This window comes from Echeneis naucrates, chromosome 14 (assembly GCF_900963305.1).
Source record: "Echeneis naucrates chromosome 14, fEcheNa1.1, whole genome shotgun sequence".
NCBI lineage: Eukaryota > Metazoa > Chordata > Actinopteri > Carangiformes > Echeneidae > Echeneis > Echeneis naucrates.
In genome coordinates this window covers 3244556-3266793 of record NC_042524.1, presented here as the reverse complement: position 1 = coordinate 3266793, position 22238 = coordinate 3244556, and the positions used below count along the sequence as shown (strand labels likewise).

General features: G+C 41.4%; 3 protein-coding genes across 7 annotated transcripts in view; 2 read left to right on the top strand and 1 right to left on the bottom strand.

The window, feature by feature from the left end:
- Positions 1-2965: 2965 nt before the first annotated feature.
- On the top strand, positions 2966-6224 carry LOC115054386 (lathosterol oxidase). 5 transcript variants are annotated; one of them, XM_029519610.1, is made up of 6 exons: positions 2986-3306; positions 3749-3966; positions 4612-4744; positions 4819-4919; positions 5351-5817; positions 5972-6224. In XM_029519610.1, exons 2-5 carry the CDS (start codon positions 3757-3759, stop codon positions 5813-5815), a joined length of 909 nt encoding a protein of 302 aa, XP_029375470.1. In that variant the 5' UTR covers positions 2986-3306; positions 3749-3756; the 3' UTR covers positions 5816-5817; positions 5972-6224. The 5 variants fall into 5 exon arrangements, with proteins under 5 accessions (XP_029375469.1, XP_029375470.1, XP_029375466.1 ...); XM_029519607.1 differs by having other exon boundaries at positions 3014-3117; positions 3196-3306; positions 5351-6224; XM_029519609.1 differs by having other exon boundaries at positions 2966-3002; positions 5351-6224.
- A 331-nt stretch (positions 6225-6555) lies between these two features.
- Positions 6556-9288, bottom strand: plekhb1 (pleckstrin homology domain containing B1). Its single transcript, XM_029520082.1, has 6 exons — positions 9252-9288; positions 8356-8508; positions 7783-7885; positions 7662-7701; positions 7479-7569; positions 6556-6689 (listed from the first exon to the last, which is right to left on the bottom strand). The coding sequence occupies exons 1-6, from the start codon at positions 9286-9288 to the stop codon at positions 6556-6558; spliced, it is 558 nt and encodes a 185-aa protein (XP_029375942.1).
- Positions 9289-15495: 6207 nt separating this feature from the next.
- LOC115054110 (tubulin-specific chaperone cofactor E-like protein) overlaps positions 15496-22238 on the top strand; it is a 10412-nt gene continuing 3669 nt past the window's right edge. The window contains exons 1-8 of the mRNA XM_029519135.1: positions 15496-15600; positions 16560-16631; positions 18774-18922; positions 19007-19146; positions 19917-20098; positions 20353-20609; positions 20695-20821; positions 20946-21062. Coding sequence (XP_029374995.1) covers positions 18784-18922; positions 19007-19146; positions 19917-20098; positions 20353-20609; positions 20695-20821; positions 20946-21062 — 962 coding nt within the window. The 5' untranslated portion in view covers positions 15496-15600; positions 16560-16631; positions 18774-18783. The remainder of the gene's footprint in view (positions 15601-16559; positions 16632-18773; positions 18923-19006; positions 19147-19916; positions 20099-20352; positions 20610-20694; positions 20822-20945; positions 21063-22238) is intronic.

Here is a 22238-nt window from a genome sequence, read left to right as displayed (position 1 = left end):
TTCTTCAGTTTTTTGATTACATTTCCCAAAGTGTCACATCCGCCGTTGTTGCCAACCGAGGAAATGATGAGCAGCAGGTTATCTGAGGCTCAGCGTGAGGGTTGTCTCTATATAGATACCCTGATTGGTTCATGTGTGTCTGCAAACAGAGGTTGGTGTCTTCAGAGCCTGTGAGGCAGCTCCTACTCTGCGAGTCAAGTTTTCACAAGCAAATCTCTGCGGGAAGAAAAAAAAAAAAAAGGAAAAAAGTTTTCTTTTTTACTTTTACCTACAGGATATTTAACAAGTTTGATATTTAGTTTGTGGATGTAAACATATTCTTCGTGTCGTAGCTCAGGCTGGCAACACCGACTGTAAAATAAATGCATCCAGTCACATCGAGTTTCATCGCTGACTGTTTCGCTTCGTATACATAAGTCCTGTAATATGCATTAATGTGCTTTGTTTGGGAGCATTATAACTGTTCTGCATTAGTTTGACAGCTTACAAAAGATTTCTTTCATTTTACGGTTGTGTTTGCACAGATAACAATTTTATAGCAAAGTGCTTTCTGCGTTTACAATCACTGGATCCCTCTTTAACTTGACACATTAGGAAGCCAAATGTTAGACATATGCTTGAACAGAGTGAGTGGTATTTATGATGTGATTTACGATAAGGCGGCCTATCAGCTTTTGTATCAGTAAACACCAAGTGTAGCCATCTGCTGCCCCTCCCCACCCCCCCACAGCATCGGGAGCAGAGCAGTGGAGGAGAGTGTGATGCTAAAAGGGCAGCAGCTGTGCTGTACGTCATACCAATGGAGGGGAAGTGTACAGCCAGCTGAAACATCTCAAAGTACTGTAGACGTCAGGGTATCCGTGTGCCGTGGTCATCGAAACATCCTCAAAAGTTAGGAAGATGGTTCTGTCTTGATTTTTGTTTTTGACATGAAAGTTTTAAAGTTTTAGGCTCAGCAAAGAGACACGTTGGATACGCTGACCTCAGAAAGTTTTTTAAGACAAATCTTAACAAACCAAAAGAGCAGCCACCAAAACCATTGCCAAGACTTTTTTTTTTTTTTTCATTTTTTTATTATTTTTTAATTCCACCCCTTTTTCTTCTTCTTTGTTTTGTGGACCGTGTAAATTCTCCAAACTCGATGACATCAGTGTGGTGCAGCGCTAACTAACCTGGGTTTTTGTTTTACTGGTGCTGGCATTTCAGTTTTTAAATTAAACACGTTAGCGGTTAGCATATGCTACGTTACCTCGGTGTCCCGCATTCGACTCCGAACCAGGACCTGTGCAGCATGTTATCCCTCTCTGCCTGCTTCCTGTTGGCTTCTCTGCCGCTTACTGAACTCTCTAAAAAAAAAAAAAAAGATGCCCACAATGATTCAATTCTTCTCAATTGACCTTTTGGATACTCGAAAGAAATAAATAACGTTGACCGTATAAGGAAGAAAAACTGTTTGAACACTGCTGAATACTTACATCATTGTCTATTATGACTTTTTCTTATTCTAGTCTTTGTAATTCAACATAAGCAACATCAATTAAGTGATTTTCACCACCTGAATGTTGAACACAGAACTGCTCCAGCGCTTCAAGCTTCTGAAACGAGACCAAAATGGCTCCTGACAATTCCCAATCTCTTAATTAGGACTTCACTTTTGAAAGTGAACAGAAGACCATGATTTATTATTCCTATTATTATTATTGTTGTTAGTTCTGAGTGCTTCAAGATCATCGCTTTTTGTGGCAATTTAAGAGCTTTAGATGGAAAAGAAGATTCATTTCAAATGTTTGTCCGTCCCTGGTGGTAATGTCAACATCACAATGAAAAATGATCAGAAAGAAAATGGGCTACGGCTTCCATTCAAACATAACGAATAATAATAATAATAATAATAATACTCATAATAATAATAAAGACACAACTGAAGATAAACAGGAGCTATTATTTGAACGATACACAATTAACCTCCTGCAGAAAAGCCCGATCATTTTAAAGTCAGGTCATTTAGTGACTTATGAAATGCACTGCAGAGATCAGCTGGGAGAAAGGAGAGTGTATATGTCCTCTTAAAGACGAGGAAAAACCAATATACTCTCAGGATGAGGTAACTTGTGCCGAGTTACCTCATCAAATCAACCTTCAAACCACTTTTACTGCACGAAGGGCTGTAACTTCCCTGTGGCCCAATATAGGAACTTATCGTGTGTCTAATGCTGTATTTATGTCAGTCATATCCTGCGGTTTCACTCCTAATATACACATATATTCCCAAAGTGCTTATAGGCCAGCGTATTATGGCTGAGTCCTTTTCCTTGTTGTACCTCAAAGCAATGGTGACCCCCTCTGGCCGGAAGTCAGTTTTACAGCATAATACTTCCACTGCAGAGTTGGAAAATAAAATATTCACTTCGGATTACTGGCAAAAAGAAAAAGAAGAAAGTTGTTTATGTCCTATGAAGTTGCAACCTAAAGATGATCATAAGAGTTCTTAATTTCATTTAAAAGTTTTTTACATTGTTGATTTAGTTTTTAATGTGTAAGTAGAATATCCAGGCAAATGTTTGCAATAATAAATCATGATTCAGTTCAATTATATCACATTATTTATAATATGATTATTAAAAAAAAAAAAAAAAAACAATGTTTAAAGATGCCAAATTGAAAAGTGGTTAAAATTTAGATAGTATTTTAATAGTTTTTGGTAAAAGACAGTGCAGATGTTCAGTCTGTTATGGAGACCTCCATCATATTTTTAAGATCCAGATGTGGCAGGACCTTTAAGTGCAGTAACGCCGTTTCTGTAACGCCATGATCAGATCCGCCAATTGGCCAATCAGACATCACGACAGAGCTGCCGTGATGAGGCTCTGCGCGCTCATTGGACGCCGTTAGTTGTGACGCAACAGGCTGCTCGTCGCCGATTGGCTGCGGGCTCTACCTTTTAGTTTAGCGCACGTCCCCCTCTCAGCTGTCGCTCCGGAAAAAGCCGCAACATCCACAAGGTACAGACCTCTGTGAGGACAGAAACACAACTTTGTGTTGATTGTGATCGTGTCGTGTTGTGCTCTCCTGACTCGTGTTTGTCTTCGACGGCAATTTGACATTTTCGGGCTGAAGGTCGGTCGGGTAGTGACGTAAACGTTCCCCATGTCGGTTGTTTGTTTTTTGTTTTAATTCATGATTTTAACAGCACAGCAGCTGAGAAAGGACACACAAAACTGAGGCTGCACAAAACCTCCCAGTTACTGTGTAACACTGAGGAAGCTGTCACAGTTTTTGTTGCTTGAACTTTGGATCAAGAAGTAGGTCAGTGTGAGTGTGTCTGTTTAATCACACAGTGTTTATTGTCACTCCTCATTATTTCAGTGACTGAAGGTTTTTTATTTTTTCATCTTAATTTATAATGAATAAAGTGAGACACAGATCTATAAAGCTAATTCGGCTGACAGTCGTCATCTAAAAATAAAAAGTTACATGAATCATTTCTAACAAAGTATGGCAATCACAGCAGTCACTAACTAATATTGTGGAAAACAACTTTTAAATGTTGAAGACTAATGAAGATGTGTACTTGTTAGTCCCAATTTTAAAAGACCATTCAAGACTCAAAGTCGTCTTTTCTGACAGCACAGCTGATGACATGATTTATCTGCTTCAACTATTAATAATTAATCCATCCAATAGTTGTGTGTCTTACTGCGTTTTTAACTGTTTGTACATTTTGCAAATGCGGTTCTCCACTTTACAGGTTCCACCATGGATCTTGTGCTGAATGTTGCCGACTTTTACGTCCTCACCCCGTACGTGTACCCGGCGTCGTGGCCCGAGGATTGGGCGCTGCGACAGATCATCAGCCTGCTGGTGGTGACCAACCTCGGGGCCGCAGTCCTGTACCTGGGCTTGGGGGCCATCAGCTACTTCTTCATCTTCGACCACAAGCTGATGAAACACCCGCACTTCTTGGAGGTAAAAAACCCAGAGTCCCGTTAATATTCGTGTTGGCACCACTGCATGCTATCCATTTGTCATTTTATTGGAATACCTGGAATGCCCAGCGGGAGTCCTTCAACTGTATCTGTGAATTCTGGATTCGGTGGATTTCATAAATGGGAATAACTGCTCATAATATCATGCGGTCTTTCCCTGAAAGCATTTGGTATTTCGTGTTTTCTCCTCTGCACAAAAAGCAAAGGTGTGTGAAGATTTGGGAACGAGGGCTTACACAGAGAGTCGAATTAGGACATTGTCGGACTCTTCAAAAAGCACCTTGGCCGGAGCGTGCTGTGACTGCAAGTGACCTCATTCGGACTGAAAAAAGCTGCACAGAAATTAGCAATAAAAATGTTTTGTAGAAGAGATATTTTTCCGCCAGTGTCGCTCAGACAGGATTTGATTCCACAGCACAATGTCACAACAGGAAACGTTCACTACAGATAAATATAACCACTCAAATATCAGTTTGTAATTATCACAGTGGAGTGCAATGTCCACACAACTATCAAGATTAAGCTCATTATCTCATGAGGTTTTACTGTCTGGATACAAGGGGAGTTAATTTGAACTTTTTTAGAATGTTTCTTTCTGTTTGTTTTGTCGTTTCAAATCTGTCAGAATCAGGTTCAGAGAGAGATCAAATATGCGATGACTTCTCTTCCCTGGATCAGCATCCCCACGGTGGCTTTGTTTTTCGCCGAAGTCCGAGGATACAGCAAACTGTACGACAGCGTCAGTGACTCTCCGCTGGGTGAGTTCGAGGCCTGTTTCTGTAAACCTTCTTTGCCAAGTTCTCGTTGGTGACTGGGCGATGTTTCCCTTCAGGATGGCCCGGACTCCTCCTGAGCATGATCTCCTTCCTGTTTTTCACCGACATGTGTATCTACTGGATTCATCGCTTCCTGCATCATAAGCTCATTTATAAGGTGAGCAAAGCAGCCATTTTAGTTTTCACTCAATTGGCCTGGTTTGAGTTTTAACATATCTAGGTTTTCATTTCTGTCCAAATACATGTGAAATAAGATTAAGATATTGACCCCAGACGACTCTCCCCTCTCATTTAGTTTTGATGACATTGGCTTTATCTTCTCAGATGAAGCTGGAAAATAATTAATCCATTTACGAAAATCGACCATTTAAACAGCTAAGAATGAATTCTCATCAAGTGCAAGCTAATAAAATAACGTTGTATCTCCAATGAGCTGTTGTCTCTGGTTCACTAAGTTTAAATCTAAATTAGTGACTGTCATTTGGCCAGTGGAAATTGATAATCACCTTAAGCGCCATTTGGCATTTTGAAGTCAAGGATTAAAATAAAAAAATAAAAAATTTCTCTTTTCTCTCTCATTCTCAAAAGCTGTTTCACAAACCACACCACTTATGGAAGATCCCCACTCCCTTTGCCAGCCACGCCTTCCATCCAGTAGACGGCTTCATGCAGGGACTGCCATACCACATCTACCCCTTCCTCTTCCCGCTCCACAAGGTGCTGTACTTGGCCCTCTACGTTTTCGTCAACATCTGGACAATCTCCATCCACGATGGCGACTACCGCGTCCCCAGCGGCCTGACAAGCGTTATCAATGGCTCGGCCCACCACACCGACCATCACCTCTTCTTCGACTTCAATTACGGCCAGTACTTCACGCTGTGGGACCGCCTGGGGGGCTCCTACCGGCACCCGTCGGCTCTGATGGGGAAAGGTCCCCACGATCTGATCCGCAAGCTTCAAGCAGAGGGGAAGCTGGGAGATGACGAAGTGAAGGCTAAAACGGAAGTGAATGGACATGCTCACAGAGGAGTCACATGTAAAGAGGAGTAACGGTAGGGGAAGTAACAATAATTTGTGTGAGTGCACTTGCCAAACAAACCTTTGAGATATTGAGATCTTGGATAATGTGCCCGTAAGATGGCTGCATATAGACTGACGTCATTAGAGGCTAGCTTTGGGACACAACCTTTTCTGATTTACCAACAGGCGAAGACAGATTGAGAGCCAGCGATCTTGAATTAATGGAGGAGAAATGACACACACAAGTGTTTGGCACAAAAAACTTTTTACGGAGCAGTACGTCAATCTTGAGGAGCAGCAAAAGGACAGCGACTTTACGACAAACGATAGACTTTAATTTTAGCAGCTGTAACAAAAATCTCTTTCAAAATGGGTATGTATGGTTGTATGCAACACTTCACATCACGCTAATTATATTCTAATAAAACAATTTATTCTCTGCTAATGGCTTCACATTTTGTTAAGCCAGCAAAGTGTAAAATTCAGTCAGCAGATAAAAGATGGTGAAAACGTAAAACTGACTTCCTTGTTTTTCGAAAGGTTCACAAGTAGATTGAGTGAACTGTATCCTCTTCAGCAGCAGGTTCATAGGCAGCCACAAGAGGGAAAAAAAAACATCTGAACCACATAAAGAGCTGTTTGATACAGCAGCTATGATTCGAAAACAGATTATATAAAGGATGACATGAAAGCCTGTTGTTGTGCGGTTGTGCGTCCATGGGGACAGACGGGCAGCGTGCGACATTGTCGTGTCAGTGACGGAGATCACGTCAGCAGAAGAAGAAGGGCATCCACAGGAAGGATCGCATGGCTGCACCTGCTGCCATGCCTGCCAGTATTCCCAGTGCTAGATTTTCCGCCACTGCATCAAACGGGTCCCGCTGAACAACCACCTGGTGGACGCCTTGGAGGAGAGACATGGGAGAGGAGGAGGGGCAGGGGGGGGGCACACGTTTAATGTTTGTGTTTGAGCTGTTGGCTGAGTAGAGAGTTCTGGCACGACTAAAGATGTAAAAAAAAAAAGAAAGGCCGAGCTGATTGTCGGAGCAACGTTTCAGTTCATGGCCTTCCTCTGGGTTGTTGCCTGATCCTTGTTTTGAAAAGAATATGAGGGAGGAGCTCAGGGCTGTCGGTTTTTAATCACACGCAGCAGGAAACAGATGCTCACAGACTCAGGTGTGACAATCTTATTTACCCTGATGTGGCATATGAAACAAAGATGTATCTCTTTTTTTTTTAATCATAGTTTTTATGCACATTACTATTATCTTTGGTTGTATCATGACTTGGGGAGCAGCACTGTGGAGAAGTAAACATTGCAGTCGAAGTCACTCAGCTGAAGCAAACGTGTTGGCTGCCTATAAACCTGCAGTACATGCTGCCTAGGAAAGGTCCAGTTCATCCGTGGATTATATTCACAGTGTCTGGATCTCTGTTTCTTCACCTTGCCGTACTCTGATTAACTCTAAAACCTCGGAGGAAGACGGCTGTGGTTTTTAAGCTCATCAATAGTTAAAGACTTCTTCCACTGCTGGCAACAGCCTTACGCATGTAGACAGCGCTGTGATGGACTTTTTAACACGCCTCCTTAGTCCCTTCACTTGTTTGTATCTATACTAACAATTATGATAATGCAAAAGTCAACATCAACAAGATGGAATCAGGTCATGTCAAAGCCCTCAGTGTTTCATACCTGGTCCTGCTCCCGGGGTGATGTAGACTGTGTGGTATCTGTTGATGGGGACGGCCTGGTAGGAGTCATCATAGGGGTCATATGTGAACACCTACAGAACGAGAGGGCAGCGTTGTGTTAAGCAGTGGAAACGGGAAATGCCGTCATGTCTCAGCGCCCTCACAGAGATCACGGATCACTCACCGGGTTTCTCCTGGTCTCCAGCAGAGTCAGTTTCCAGGCTCTGCAAAAAGAAACACACAGAAGTGAGGAGCTGAACTGGAGGGGACGCACGTGTGAAGAAAGGCGAAGAGGGAGCACTCACATCGATTCGTCCTGATTGTTGGCACACAGGTTGACCGTCGCTCCGTCTCTGAGCTGAACCACGACCAGATTCTCCCTGGGGTTGCTCTCCGGTGGAGTCACATCTGCAGCCAAATCAAAGGAGCTGTCGTCATTCTCGCTTCAGTCAAGTCCCTTTGACCTGAACAGTAACCAGGACTGACAGCTTGGAGGTAAATGAGGAATTTTGCACAATATATAATTCTAAAAACAGAATGCTGGCTCAATAAAATAATAATAAAAGACTGTTTATGCATTCTGATCCGCAGGATAAAGACAGAATTTAAGATAAAAAAGCTCATGATCAAATTCAGAGCAAACAATACTGATTTGATGTTTATATGAATATTCTGAATATCATGAATTTTTAGCAGTGTATTTTTATGATAAGTGAGTTATTCAGGATACAATCAACTTTGCAATCATCACAATTAATTGAGAATTATAATCTCGACATGCTGTCATAGGATGATGGAATAGCATTTGCACTTTAATCATTTATTTACTTTATTTTTCCCACTACAACAGCTTCATATCCGCGAGCTGCAAGCCGTACCTCCGCACTCCAGGCCGGACCGCACATCTACACATGCAGTCTTGAGGCTGACGCGGTGCTCCAGCTCCCGCCGGGAATCGGTCTTGTAGAAGCAAAGGCTCCCGTCTATCCAAAGGTCACACCAGTTCAACTTCCAGCGTTTTAGGATGGCAGCTATGAAAGAGAGAGAAGGATTGACTGAGTAATTGTTGAGTTAGTAATGTAAGACCTTTACTAAACAAATCTTCGTATACTGGAAAAACATGTAAGTTAAACCAAGAAGCTTGATGTGTAACATGTTTATATTGTTAGGTTACATCTCATCGGTTCATTTTTTCCCCTTTTTGTGTGCATGTGCCGTGTTTTTCCTGCAGTTACATCCCCATTGCCTAATGTTGCTAAGCCACTCGAAGAAGACGCAGCCAGGGACAGTTAATGAGATTAGAAATGGCAAAGGTTAGTTTCACAACAGGTGCACTTTGTGGAAAATGCTCCAATACACCAGTTTGAAAAATACATTTCTGTCGTTTAAACACTCCCAGATTCAAAATAAAGCTAATCGTGATTTTCTTTTCCAGTAAACAGATCTGTTTTAGCCTCAGAATTATCAGAATATGCCGCTCTTTGATGGCCTGTTTTGGCACTGACTATAAAAACAGTGTCACCGGTTCAAATCCTGTCAGAGTTACGTCTTACTCCAACTTTCTTATATTTACAATGAAGCATATGAAGTTCAGAAACACTGTGAAATATCAGCTACTTCGTTCCCAGAGCTTGGGCTGTTGCCTGCTAATGCTTATTTTCTTTATAGAACATATTACAAAACAACCTCGAGGACAAGAAGGAGAATTAGTGACGAATAGTTTGAGTGAATAAGTTTCAGTGAAAACAAAATGAAAAATCCTGCATCCACTCACTCTGCCTCCACAGCCAGCCTGACCTCAGGAGTGCCATTTTTATCTGCTGCTGTTCTGATGATGATGATTATTATAATCCAGTAGAAGCAAAGAGAGGGATTTATGTTCTGCTGTTTACAAAAAAACGCCACAGCTTCTGGTTTTGGCCTCTTCTGCTACTGCTCACATTCCCTCTGTCCGGCAGACAGTGAGGGACTGGTAGATTATTCTGGGTCTGTCCAGGACAGAGGCTGACTCACAGGATCAGTCTGGATTACTGTAGGAGAGTGTTTGGCCACGCCCTCTTCTTCTCTCCTCTCGCCTGCTTTCTGGACAGATTTTTCTTTTTGTTTCTTCCTGATCCTCAAGCCAGGAGTTTGTTTATACGATCGAATTCTTTCAATTGATGCTCTTGAGCTGAACTCGTTTGAGTCTGGTCCCTTTCCCCATGTGTGCACATCTCTAGTATACTTAAACAAGTTAATCCCAGCTCTGAAATAACAACAGGAGGATTAGCCTCATTGTTACAGAATCCCTGGGTCAATTATGAGTGGATTCTCAGGATTTTTGTGATACATCGATGGCATCAGTTCCTTTTTTTTTTTTTAGCCTCATAGAAAACACTGAGTTACTTGATTATGTTTGTGATTCTCATTTGAGAAACCAGTGTTTTGTTATTCTTGTTGTCAAATGTATTTTTGTGACTCCTCCGCTATTTTGTTTATTTATTTTTTTTTATTACCATGAATCCAGCCAATTTGTAGGCAGTGGCACTTTTATTGGGAGACAAATGCACCAGCTTGGCCTCCCTGTTGTGTATCTGCGGAGGGGTCTTTCAGGAGAAATTGGTTTTGTTTTCAGGACTCACTCAGTTCACTCGCTCTTGTAGTTAAAAACACCTGAGCCAGTTCCTGGCAGCGCAGAGCCACCTCACCTCTTCATGTAATAGAAGCTGTTTGCATACCTGCCAACACTTGTGTTTTGAAATGCAGGAGGTGTTTGTTTTTTTTGTTTTTTTTTTTTTTCTGGGTGTAGAGATAATTTTTTTTCCAGGTTGGAAGTTTGAAGTAAATGAATAGATGATGCACATAATGAATACAACTACATTCCTAAAAGATTTTCATGACATTTCAATTTAAATGTATAACATGAATTAATATTAACTTTACTCATTAAGTAAACATTACAAAAACATAGAAGTTCATGGAACTCCAGTTGAATTGGAGTAAATTAAACTATAACGAACAAATTCCACAGTTTAATGAAATGTCTGCGTGTGCTCATGAATTTGAATCGAATTGTGTTTCCACGTCAGCCGAACAGATGGTTTGAAATGCAGGTCTCTGTGTGGAGCTTCTGTTTTATACACAATCTGGCAACTTGGGTAACATCAGACAAACATACAAATGTATGGATCCATGGAGGATGATAATTTAAAACGCAGGTGAAGGCCACATAAATTACAGGAGTTTCCTGGGAGAAAAAACAAAACGGGAGGTCGTTCGGAAGAAACCTTGAAATACACGAGAAACTCGAGGGGAAAAAACAGGAGCGTTGGCAGCTATGCATTTGTGATCTCCATCAATAATCTTCTCTCAGAGACTCTCAAACAGATTCGGAAAGCATTTAATTTAGCAGAAACTCACGGACCAGACCTGACAGCCTCACATTTAATACTTAAATACGTTCTGCTTTCCTCCATTCAGTTCTCTGCAGTGTGCTATTCATGATACATAAGCTCCTGCTGTTGGTGATCACATATGTGTTGGTATTCTATTTTTAAAAAAATATGCTTTACTTACATTTTTCTAAACGTAAAATGTATACTTATTTTTCTTATTCTTATTTATTTTCTTATTTTTAGCATCCAAGTTTATATGCAGTCTACGATTTCAACAGGTTCTTAATAATAGAACCTTAAAAAAAAAAAGAGGCACACCACACACGCTTTATTTATTTACCTCACTATTCTCTCTGAATCGTTTCTGGACATTAGTCCCTTGGTTGAGATGCTGGGCTGTGTTATTCGAGCTACTGGTGGAGCATAAGCTGCTGCATGGTGGGGCGCTGTTTTGGCACTTCAGACAGACACATCTGCGAGAACTTCTGACAATCTGAACAGAGCGCAAGAAAGGAACTTTCATCCATTAGAGAGTTTGTTGTCATAAGGATAAGATTTGTCTGTTAATAAGGTTAGATTGATTGCATTGTGTCAACAAGTTACCAGTCCAATAATACATTAATTGTAGCTTCCTCTTGATATCCACATATTTTCTTCAGAAAAAACTCCTGGAAATCCAATGTCTCTGGACTGTGTAATTGAATTCTGACACCTGACTAGCCAGGAAGAGTAAACAGAGTCTGGTGAACCATAAAATCGCTGGGATATCAAATATATCCCATTGATAATAATATATAGACACACTGAATAGATATGAAGGGCTGCTTCCTTCACTCAAACTAAGTGCGGGCGCATTGCGTACTCTGGGAAAGCTCACTGCCGATGAGAAGTTTGTTGCGGAGAAACCTTTGGGTGTCAAATGATGCACGTCCATCGAGTATCCCGTACAGCACGGCTCCCAGCTGCCACACTGTGGTGGGACCAGCCCTGTAGGGAGTGTGCATGTACCACTCTGGAGGGGCAAACGTGACGGTACCTGAAATATATAGACGGCATTATTTAGGTTTGCCAAGTGTTCAGTTCTAGAGATCGGTGAGATCACAGACGCTGAACATAGACGCTGAGAATAGGCAGCCACAGTTGATGTCAGTCAAACAAACACGTGGGACATCGAGTCCTGTTCGGACATTAATGTTTTCAAGTTTGATGTCCTGGTGGAAGACTTGCTGTGGCGTGAAGCTCGATGGCTGCTTCCACCAGTTGACGCATTATGATCTGACACAGAAAGACAAAAATAAAAGAAGGATACAGATTGGGAGGCATCAATCTGTAAAACTGGTCTTTGCATCCATCCAGTAGACTCCCAGCAGCTAACCTTGGCCTTGTGCTCCTGCAGTGAGCCTCCCTTTTCCTTCAGGTACTGTCTGAAGTCCACACAGGGCGTTGGTCTCTCCAGAACCAGGATCAGCTCCTGGTCCAAATCGTACCAGTCCAGCAGGTGTACGGCTGTCCACCTGTGGCTCTCACTATGAGGACCACCTCTACAGGGACGTAATTCACCCGCCCATTAATCCTCTGAAGTGGAAGTGGGAAACAAATGGTCAAGACTTTTCCTGCACAAGCTGATCAACAGAAATCAGATCATTTCCAAAGACAGTAACGAGTTGTAGTAGTTGTAGTAGTAGTAGTTTGCGCTTCACAAGTTCTTGGGGGATATGTTTGATCGCCACCTTCAAGACAGAAATACGAGCAACTTTTGTCGGAAAATCTGCACATTTTCCTGTGTGCGTGTGTGTGTTTGAAAGATTGTCCATATGTTTCTTACAAGTAACCCATCCGTCATCCAGAAGCCAGTGGACACTGAACCAAAGCCTCCTTCACCAAGTAGCTCCAGCTCCTCATATTTGGCTTCAAACTCAACTACATATGGACAATTTGGGATTATTCCATAATTTAATAATAAAATGTAACCCTACACCTTTCCCTGAAGTAAGCCTTTTGAGGTGGATGGTTTTTTTCATACCACAGCATTTGATGGATTAAGCCATTCATGGTCACTGAGCTGACTTGTCACTCACGCTGAACAAAAACTTTTCTTGGATTAGATTATCAACTCACTGATGCTCCCTCCTGATGCCGTGACATTGCATCCCCTGTTGTCCTGTGAGGGAGAAGGTGCAATCGTATTTGACCTTTGACCTTCTGCTGAGCTATGGCTGGTGACCCTGTGCCTCTCCGCAGGTCCTTCTTTTTCACAGCAGCGCTTCCTCTTCCTTGTCTTTCTTAAGGCCTTGTCCTTGGAGGCATTAATACTTTCTGCAGAGCTGTCAGCTATACAATTTTGGAAAAAGAACAAAAAAAAAAAAACTTGCTGAGTGTGCGATGTGCGGTTAGTAATGATGAAAAATTAAAATGGTCTGTCTGAGCAGAGGCCTTATTCACAGAAGGCACGTTGTAGTTGGTGTAAATCGTTTAAAACAAAATCAGTGGTGGCTGAAATCGATGTAGCTGTTTCAGTTTCAGATTCCTGATATCGAGCTCAGTACCTCACTGTCACACTGTTGTGACATGCTGGAACTTGCTGTCATAACGTTATTAATGCTTTACCTACCTGTCCCAACACTGGCTTGAAATATTAATAAAAAAAAATGGCACTGTATCAGAAATCTCAGATTTGTAGTCGATACCCAGAAAAATAGAAACCAAAAGCTAATCCTTAAGACAAAACTGTCATAAAGCCTCACTCAGTGAAATATTGTTGCTTCTGTTGGGACAGAAACTGATGAAACTCGTTGAACACTTTGAAGGTGTTGGATCTACGTGGTAACTTCCCCTCTCCCGTGAAATGTTTTCTCCAACTATCACAGCAGAGATTTGGACTACAGGTATTCATCTGGGATGACAGCAACATGTCGGATTTAGAGTTTGATTTGCTGATGATATGACTTATTTAGACTGTGTACGAGACAACGTGGTGTTCAGGGAAACTCTTCTATAAAATAAAAATGACTGACTCAGTCATATATTTTATCAACATATGATGCCCTTTGTTCGTCTCAGGAAGAAGTGTGCGGATCTGGACAGGCCCAGTAAATCTGTTTTGTCAGTATATCCACCTCGGTGTCTGGCAGAGGCCGGAGAACGACCGATGATCTTTGTTAGTGTGAGCCTCAGTGTGTCTGAGTGAGTTACAGTATTGTGTTCTGTCCAGAATGTGGTGACAACACAAACATGTTCAGAAGACTTGACGGGGTTCAAAACTAAACACCATCAAAATGTGTACAATTACTCGTAGTACATTTACCCAAATACTGACAACCCATCGTGAGAAATCTTTAAATTAATATTTGTATGCTTCTGCTGGACTGCACTGCAAAGTGAAAAAAAAAGAAATTACTTAATAAATACTTCTTACTTGGTTATATTTATATAGCAGTAGTTAGACTTAAAATTCAGACCACCACGAACCTAAAAAATGTGGATGTCGGTAGAATTTGCCAAGTCTGGAGTCAAGACGTGCTTCACATTTATTTTACATATAACATAAAACACAAAACACACACATGACTGCCATCTGGTGGCAGCACTGGGAAGACCCGTTTTCCTCCTTGGATAGAATTCCCCTCTTATTTCTGCTGCATTTCATTCACTGTTGGACATATGAAATAGCAAAGTTACAATTAGACCAATTCCACACAAACACGTCTTCCTGCGAGTCTTAAAACATCGTCTTCCCTTTTCACCAAAAAGTGAAACCATATATCTAATGATTTATATGGAATAACCTTAAAATTGAATGGCTTCACTTGTATATTAAATAGATGGTTGTCATTGCTAATATAAGATTAGTTGAAAACTTGCTTTTTTATTTTATTAAGTTTATGTTTTACATGCCAACAAATTGAAACATTTGCATTTTTTTTATTTCACAAATAAATAAATAAGATATAAAATAAGCAAAAGCCTTGCTTAGTTTAATGCACATATAAGGCTTTAGACTTATTTTTGCAAGGCTGCTACAGTTGAACATGGGCTGGTATGACAAATAGCTCATGGTAGCTAATATAATGCCAGCCTAAGATAGATATTGTTGCATAACTTACATTATTATCGCTATCATTATTCTGTCACTGTGACCTGGGACAATAAACGTCCAGTCCCATAATTTGGCTTCACAGCTCCAGCAGCCGTAGTTATAATAATAACACATTTTAATGAATGTGTCACCATTTGTTTCAAGCTAACACAATGAAGAAGCAGGCAACAGTAACAAAGCATCACTTTGTTCGTTTTTTATTATATCTTTTGTGTCACTTTTATAGATTTCTTTTTCTTTCTTCTATGCATCTTTTTATTGACGTGATTTCATTTATTCTGCAGGATGTTGCTGTTTTTATCGGCTTTCCTCCTGAAAAGCGACTTTGAGGACTGTTAAATTAATTATTATTATAACTTGCATTGTAAAAATAGTTCTGGCTTCATTTGGACATTACGTTTCTCCATTATTTATATCTTCATTTTCAACTAACTGACTCTGCATCTGCCATGATTATTAACTACTTTCTGTGTGATTAAAAAAAAAAGGGAAAAAAAAAATTAAAAACAAACCTGACTACACGTTTAAAAAACGTCACTTCCGGTGGAGTGGGCGTGTCTTAAACTGTCATCTTCAGCAGAATAAGAAAAAAACAAACAGAGGAAAAAAAAAATAAAAAAACAACAACACAACAAAAGCGGGTTCCGGTTGTGGTGAGTGCAAACTGTTTTACAAAATACAACAAAAATACAACGTTAGTGTTTGTCTGAGGTGAGACGGGACGATGATCCGGGTTTTTTTTTTAAGATCCTTTTCCCGACGTTTGAAGGTAAAAGTTCACCAACACCAAGCGGACATCTTTAACATGTTGCACACCTTTTTGTTTCATTTTGATTTTATTTATTCCTGAGAATTGGCGGTGACAATGCTGTTTAAATTTTTTTGGCAGGGACAAATAAAAATAGGCTGCGAGGCCTCGGTGATAAACAGACGTGCCGTCCTCCCGGAGGGTTCGACCAAATCCGCATTGAAAAATCGATTTATTTAAAGCATATCTTCTTTATTTGCCAAAAGCATGCAGCTGTACGGTGAAGATTTTGAGCTTTTCTGGATCCCCGTAGCCTCTACTTGAATTCGGCATCGTTATAATAATTCATACTATTTTTATTTTGTAAAAAACCGTCTCTTTTTCCTAGCTGTGTTTGGCGTTTGTCGGCCGGAGGATGTAAACAAACATTTTCCATTTTACCAATAAGAAAGAGAAATAAGATGATCGACGAATGGAAGCAACGCTGAAGAAGACACTAGTCAAATAATTGTTGTGCATGAAAAAAAATGCATTAATATGTATAGATATATAAGAGATATCAGTGGTGAAATTAAAAGTAAAGGTAACATTATATGGGCAGGTTTTGAAATAGATGTAAATTGTGTGACGTGTTTAGAAGAGCTTTTTGAAAGAGGTGCTGTTGGGCTGGACTGAAAGCTGCTACCATATTGTGAGTTGTTGTCTTCAACAGGAACACACCTGTCACTCCTTTTTCCTTCGTCAGCCTCTTTGCTTCCATTCATACACACAAGAAAAAGCTATTAAAAAAAAAAATGACACAAGCTTAAGTCAGTCTGAATTCAGATTAAATTCTGCCTCATCATCTGTATTTTCTCTCATCAGGGGAGGGGACACATGATGTGATGTGATGTGCTGCTGAAAAAGGCCCCTCCTTTGGTCTCTGTCACATCAGAGGTAAGTAACAGACGATCTGTGTAACGAGAAACTGTCTTTGACAGGAACATCAGAAAGAGTTTAACATGATCACATCCCATTTGTCTGAAACTGATAGCACTGATCAGGGCTGTGAGTCCAGAGCACCTGGGTGTCGTGTGTGTGTGTGAACAGGTAATCAGTGTCCTGATATATGTCTCGATATAAACCCCAAAATCATACGACCTCAAACATCATCAGCTCAAGCCGTCCTCCTGTATTCATACATTTATGTAACTTGCATTAAAGCAAGAAAAAAAGTTGGCGTTGGTACATAGATTTTTGTTGGGATATCTTTGTTTTTGTGTATTTACTGTATCTAATTAAGTGTTCAATCATTTTGGGTGTCACAAACTTTCCAGAGCACATATTTAAACCCCAAAATCCCAAATATATTATTGTCACAATGATACAGAATAGATAAGAACATAGATCAGAAGGAAAACTACAAATCCAGAAATCAATCGGTCGAATATTTTCAAGTTTGGTTGGAGGAGATTGGTTGATCACTAAAAGCTGGCATGATTAATTTTGTAATCATTTTGCTGACTGATTTTTTTCTGCACAACAGAAAATGAGTTTGAGCAAGAACGGGGGGCCCGGCCTCACCAACGTGAATTTGTGTCAGTTGTGCACCTGCTGTGTTCGGCGCTGCTTTGCCTCTCACGTTTCTGCCGCTGTGTCCCGTGGGGTGGGTGATACTGATGATGATGATGATGATGATGATTTGGGGGCGGGGGGCTATTTTTAGGCACTTTTATTTAACACATGGGCAGAAAAGAGCCAAAGCACCGAGGAAATCGTTGGAAGTGGATGACAGTAGTCTGGGCCTGCCATGGGCTTAAACAGTACACACACACTGAAGCCTGCATGTGAAATCACAGTCTGCTTTTCCTAATCAGTTGTTTTTACTCTGTCTCAGTTTTATATCTCTTCATTTGTTCAGCTGCAGAAGAGGCTCATTTCTCCTGCTGCCTTGGTTTCATTAGTGTAGAAATGTGCTCCTGCTGCTGCCTAAAATCGGTTTTAGTGGTAGTAGTTTATGGCACTCATCTGGATAAATGATTTTATTCTTCTGAATATGAAGTATTTTCCAGTTGAACCAGCGAACAGAGGGTTGGGGAAAGATAGCTTTACACTGGCTAATGGAGAAAGAGGGAGATAGGGAATAGGGAGAGCCAGCAAAGACAAGCATCAGATAGGATTGAAAGCACATCCAGAGATAGAGCTGCGTCTCTGCACCGTCTGATTTAATGTTTCATTTAAGTAACTGGCCTCCACAAACAGAATCTAAGTCTGTCGTTGTGACAGAGCAGTAAATCTTCGAACTGTATAAACAGACAGATTTAGTTTACTGAATGATTTCTGATTTATTGAAGGGTCAATCTGCTAATATAATTGTTCTCTGAAAAGCTTTATTCTTCTCTAACCCATGTGGCCAACGTTTTTCGGAGTTGAGTCTCCCGTGTTGTTTCTATTTCTCTTATATCTAATATATGAGTGAGCCACGCCACTGCGCTGGATAATTCTGTCCTTCTCCACCATACTGAGGTTTATTTTTGGCACAATCTCACGTGTCGCTGTAAATACACACTCGTGTATCCAATTCCCTGCTAAAAATAGTCCTCAAAAGATAAATTACTTCCTGCTAGAGCTATGCTTACTATTGTAGAGTCAAAGAATATATTCATTATATATTCCTGATGAGTATTCAAAGCTTTGTGTCTTGTCAGATATGCATGGAGAGAAAACCAATCACTTTTTAGTCTGATTATTGGATTTGTCAACAACGGCAGCAATATGCAGTCTATGACGTCGGGAACTTTATTATTTTGTTTTTTAAACGTGTCATTTGATAACGTTGAACATTGAACAGTCTTTTCCACCCAAGCCTTCTGACGGACTCAATTGTAGAGAAGTAACTGTGGACCAAAGAGATAAGTCAACCCAGAAGCAGTCAGCAGCAAAAAATGAACAGGAAACACAGTCAATTCTTAAAAAGTTATTCAAATTCCTTCACTAAAAACAGGAAATGAGGAAAAAGAGGACGGTTAAAAGGTGGATGTGTCGTTTCCAAAGTGAAAAAAACAGAGCAACTGTCTCAAAATTTTGTCTCTTGGTTAGGGCTTCAACCATGGAGTCATCCTCTGACGAAGAGGAGGTCCGCACCTTCGTCCAAGTCATCAGTGAGAAGTACAACCCGGAGAATTTCCCCTACGGCCAAGGTCTGGGAGTCGTGATTCTGCCCAGCCCTCCAGGATCCCCCGTCAAAGGTGAGAGACGTTGATATCCAAAAATGTCCGACATATCAAACAGGATAAACACTGATCTGACGTCAGGGTCTCTGTTCCCTGCAGACCGCCTCTTCATGCCCAGTGTGCTGGTTCTGAATTACTGTGGAATCAGTAAAGCTGGCGATAAGTCTGACATCGCAGCTTTCTGTGCCCACGTGGTGGAGCTGGACCTGTCCTACAATCGGCTGAATGACTGGGGAGAGGTGAGTCTTTCGCGCTTTCAGTGGAGACGTTATCATTTTAAAATATGTGTATTTCAAGACCACGTCAGAGATCCTGATTCCTTTTTCAGATCATTTTCTCATCAGCTGATGAGACGGTGTGTGTCTTGTGACTCTCCTTTGCAAGTGGGAGAGACGAGACAAGTAAGGCCACGTGATGTTTAATTGCCAACACGTGTCAGAGGAATAAACTGGTGCAGTGTCTGGTATCTGTAGCTGCTGCTGCTGCTGCAGTGCCTTTCAGTAGCAGGACTATCGCTCAGGCTGTTTTTGTGCTTCAAAGAAAATGGCCTTTAATAACATTAACGACGCTCTGACGCATCGAAGTGCCTCAGTAGACAACGCCAGTGAATCAGCACACACAATATCAGGGCCTGGGAAATTGATCACAGCCGGCAGTAATGTTACCCATTCCACGTGTGCTGCTTTATTCTTATAAAAGACTTTAATGATAATGTCTCCACAGTAGATATTCTGACTTTTTACCAATGGCGTTAATGATGGTTTTCTTCTCCCAGTATCCCAGTAAGCTGTGACAGCATGGCAGGTCCAGATAAACTGAAGCTGAAAACCAATTGGATTTGAAATTTTATTCATTTTACTGTTTATAAGCAATTTGACTCCTGTGATGTCAAATTGTGCTGATGTGAATAGAATCCGTTTTCTTTTTAATGGCCCCAGTGGTACAGTAACTAATTGTCTCTCTAAGGTTTCCTATCTGTTTTGTATTTTTTCTTAATGTGGGTTGCCAGATCTGCACCATTGTGTCCAGCATCCCCCACCTGGACTTCCTCAATCTGAGCATGAACCCTCTGAGCGGCGTGGAGCTGGAGCCCAGCATGGCTGAGATTTTCTCCAGGGTCCGACGACTCGTCCTCATTAACACGCACGTCAGCTGGGACACCGTGCACACGCTCACACGACATACGCCGGAGTGAGTGTCAAAACATCCCTTTGCTGATGAACTGGTCAATCCCACAAACACTGTGACAGCCCTGATGGCTTGCCAAGCGGAGGGTGTCCCATTAAGGCTAATCTTAAACACAGCGGCCCAAGTTGGCTGCATGCTTAAACACCCAAACTCATATTTCCCTGCAGTGCAAGTGCTTCACAGTATCTGAAAAAAGTTGGGTCATACTAACTGGACACTTCAAACCTTTGACCAACTGGCTGCCCTTCACCTTCCAGGCTGGAGGAGCTCTTCCTTTGCCTGAATGACTACAACGCTGTGACAGAATCCCAGACGCCCTGCCCGTCCCTGCGCCTGCTGCAGATCACGGACAACCAGCTTCAGCAGTGGGCCGAAGTGAGGAAGTTTGGGGTGATTTACCCGTGTCTGAGCACACTGGTCCTGGCCAATAACAGCGTGGACTCTGTGGGAGACTCTCAGGAAACGCTGCAGCGCCTCTTCCCCAACCTGCGCAGCATCAACCTCAACAACTCAGGTCTGGCACAGGTCCGATGTTCGGTGCATGGGGGTGAACAAATATTCACTGTAGCCTTAAAACTCTCTGATGTTCTGTTATATAGGGCTTAGTACATGGGACGACATTGAAAGGCTCAATTTCTTCCCTAAGCTGGAGGAAGTCAAAGCAATGGGGATTCCTTTACTGCAGCCTTACAGCACCCAGGAGAGACGCAGCCTTCTATTAGCACAGTGAGTCTAAAGTTACACACACGTTAACTTATCTCAGCAGAGCGTGTTAACTAATTTACAGTCTATTCATCATAAATTCGAATATAAGTATGCATAAAGTTTGGAACGCCGCTCCCGCCTGCAGGCTGCCATCTGCTGTGGTGCTGAATGGGAGCGTAGTGTCTCAGGGGGAGAGAGAGGATGCTGAGAGGTTCTTCATCAGGTACTACCAGGACCGCCCAGAACAGGAGCTTCCAGAGAGGTACTCACACTCAGTCACCTCAATTTGATATGTTTTTAACCAGGTTTAAAGGCTCAGCTGTTATGTTTTTTTCCAGTGTGTTCAGAGATTTTGGTTACACAACTTTCCCTCCAGCCCCACCTTCATTTTTCATTGACACACAAACCAATTTGGTTCATTTTTAAGCGTCGGCAGTTCTGCCCGTGTTCTACGAACGCAAAACTCAAATTTCTCAACTGGTAACTGATATTTTTGCCAATCTACAATTATTAATTAACCCGGGGTGTCGGCAGCAGAGAGGAAGTGACTGACAGGACAATGGAGGAGGATTTGGCATCAAGGTGAAAAGCAGAAGCACTTAATTGGTGATGTTAAGAATTTAAAGCCAATTCAAAAAAATGAGCCTGATAACATGAATGTCTGATGAAGGTGATGGCATCGAGAAGAAACACTTCAACAGACATTGAGTCAAATAATCCAGTGTAATCTGTGCTTGCATTGTTGTCTTCAGTTTATTACCCCTTGTATTTATCTAAATGTATTTATTTAGTTTATAAATAGTTTTTCTATGACTTGATTATTAAAAGTGAAATATTTATTAAATTGTCAGCATCACATGTCACAAGTTCCTCAAGTATACTTTACCAACCAACAGTCCAGAACCCGAAGATATTCAGTTTTCACTCTTTGATTTGGAGAAAGTGTTTGCCTGTTAAACAAAATAATCAAATGTTTTACCAGTAAATTAATCCATCAGTACTTCTACCACAAGTTTCAGTGTCTCAAATCCATGAAATATTACAAAAATCATCCAAATCTTTAGCACCAGGTGTCAACATTTGCTTCCACTTACCTGGCTTGGTCTATGTGAACACCTGTAAAGCTGTAATAATAGAAACAACCAGCCCTTTGTCTGTGTATGATTTGTTTTTTTTGGGGTGTGGAGGGGGGGCGCTGCACTTGTCAGGGGCCGATAGCCGTTCAGAAAATTGCCCACGATCTTCACCGACTGCATTCCACTTAACCTGTTGGGGAGGGATTTGTGAAGGAAGGTGTAGTCCCTGACTTGGGGAAACTAACCTTTGGGAGACAATGCCACCAGTCTCTCCCTGCTCAATGAGCCCTTTGTGTTGGGAATTCTCTGATTGGAAAGCTGATACATGAGGTTGCAGGTTGATCTTTTTTCATTCTGATTTT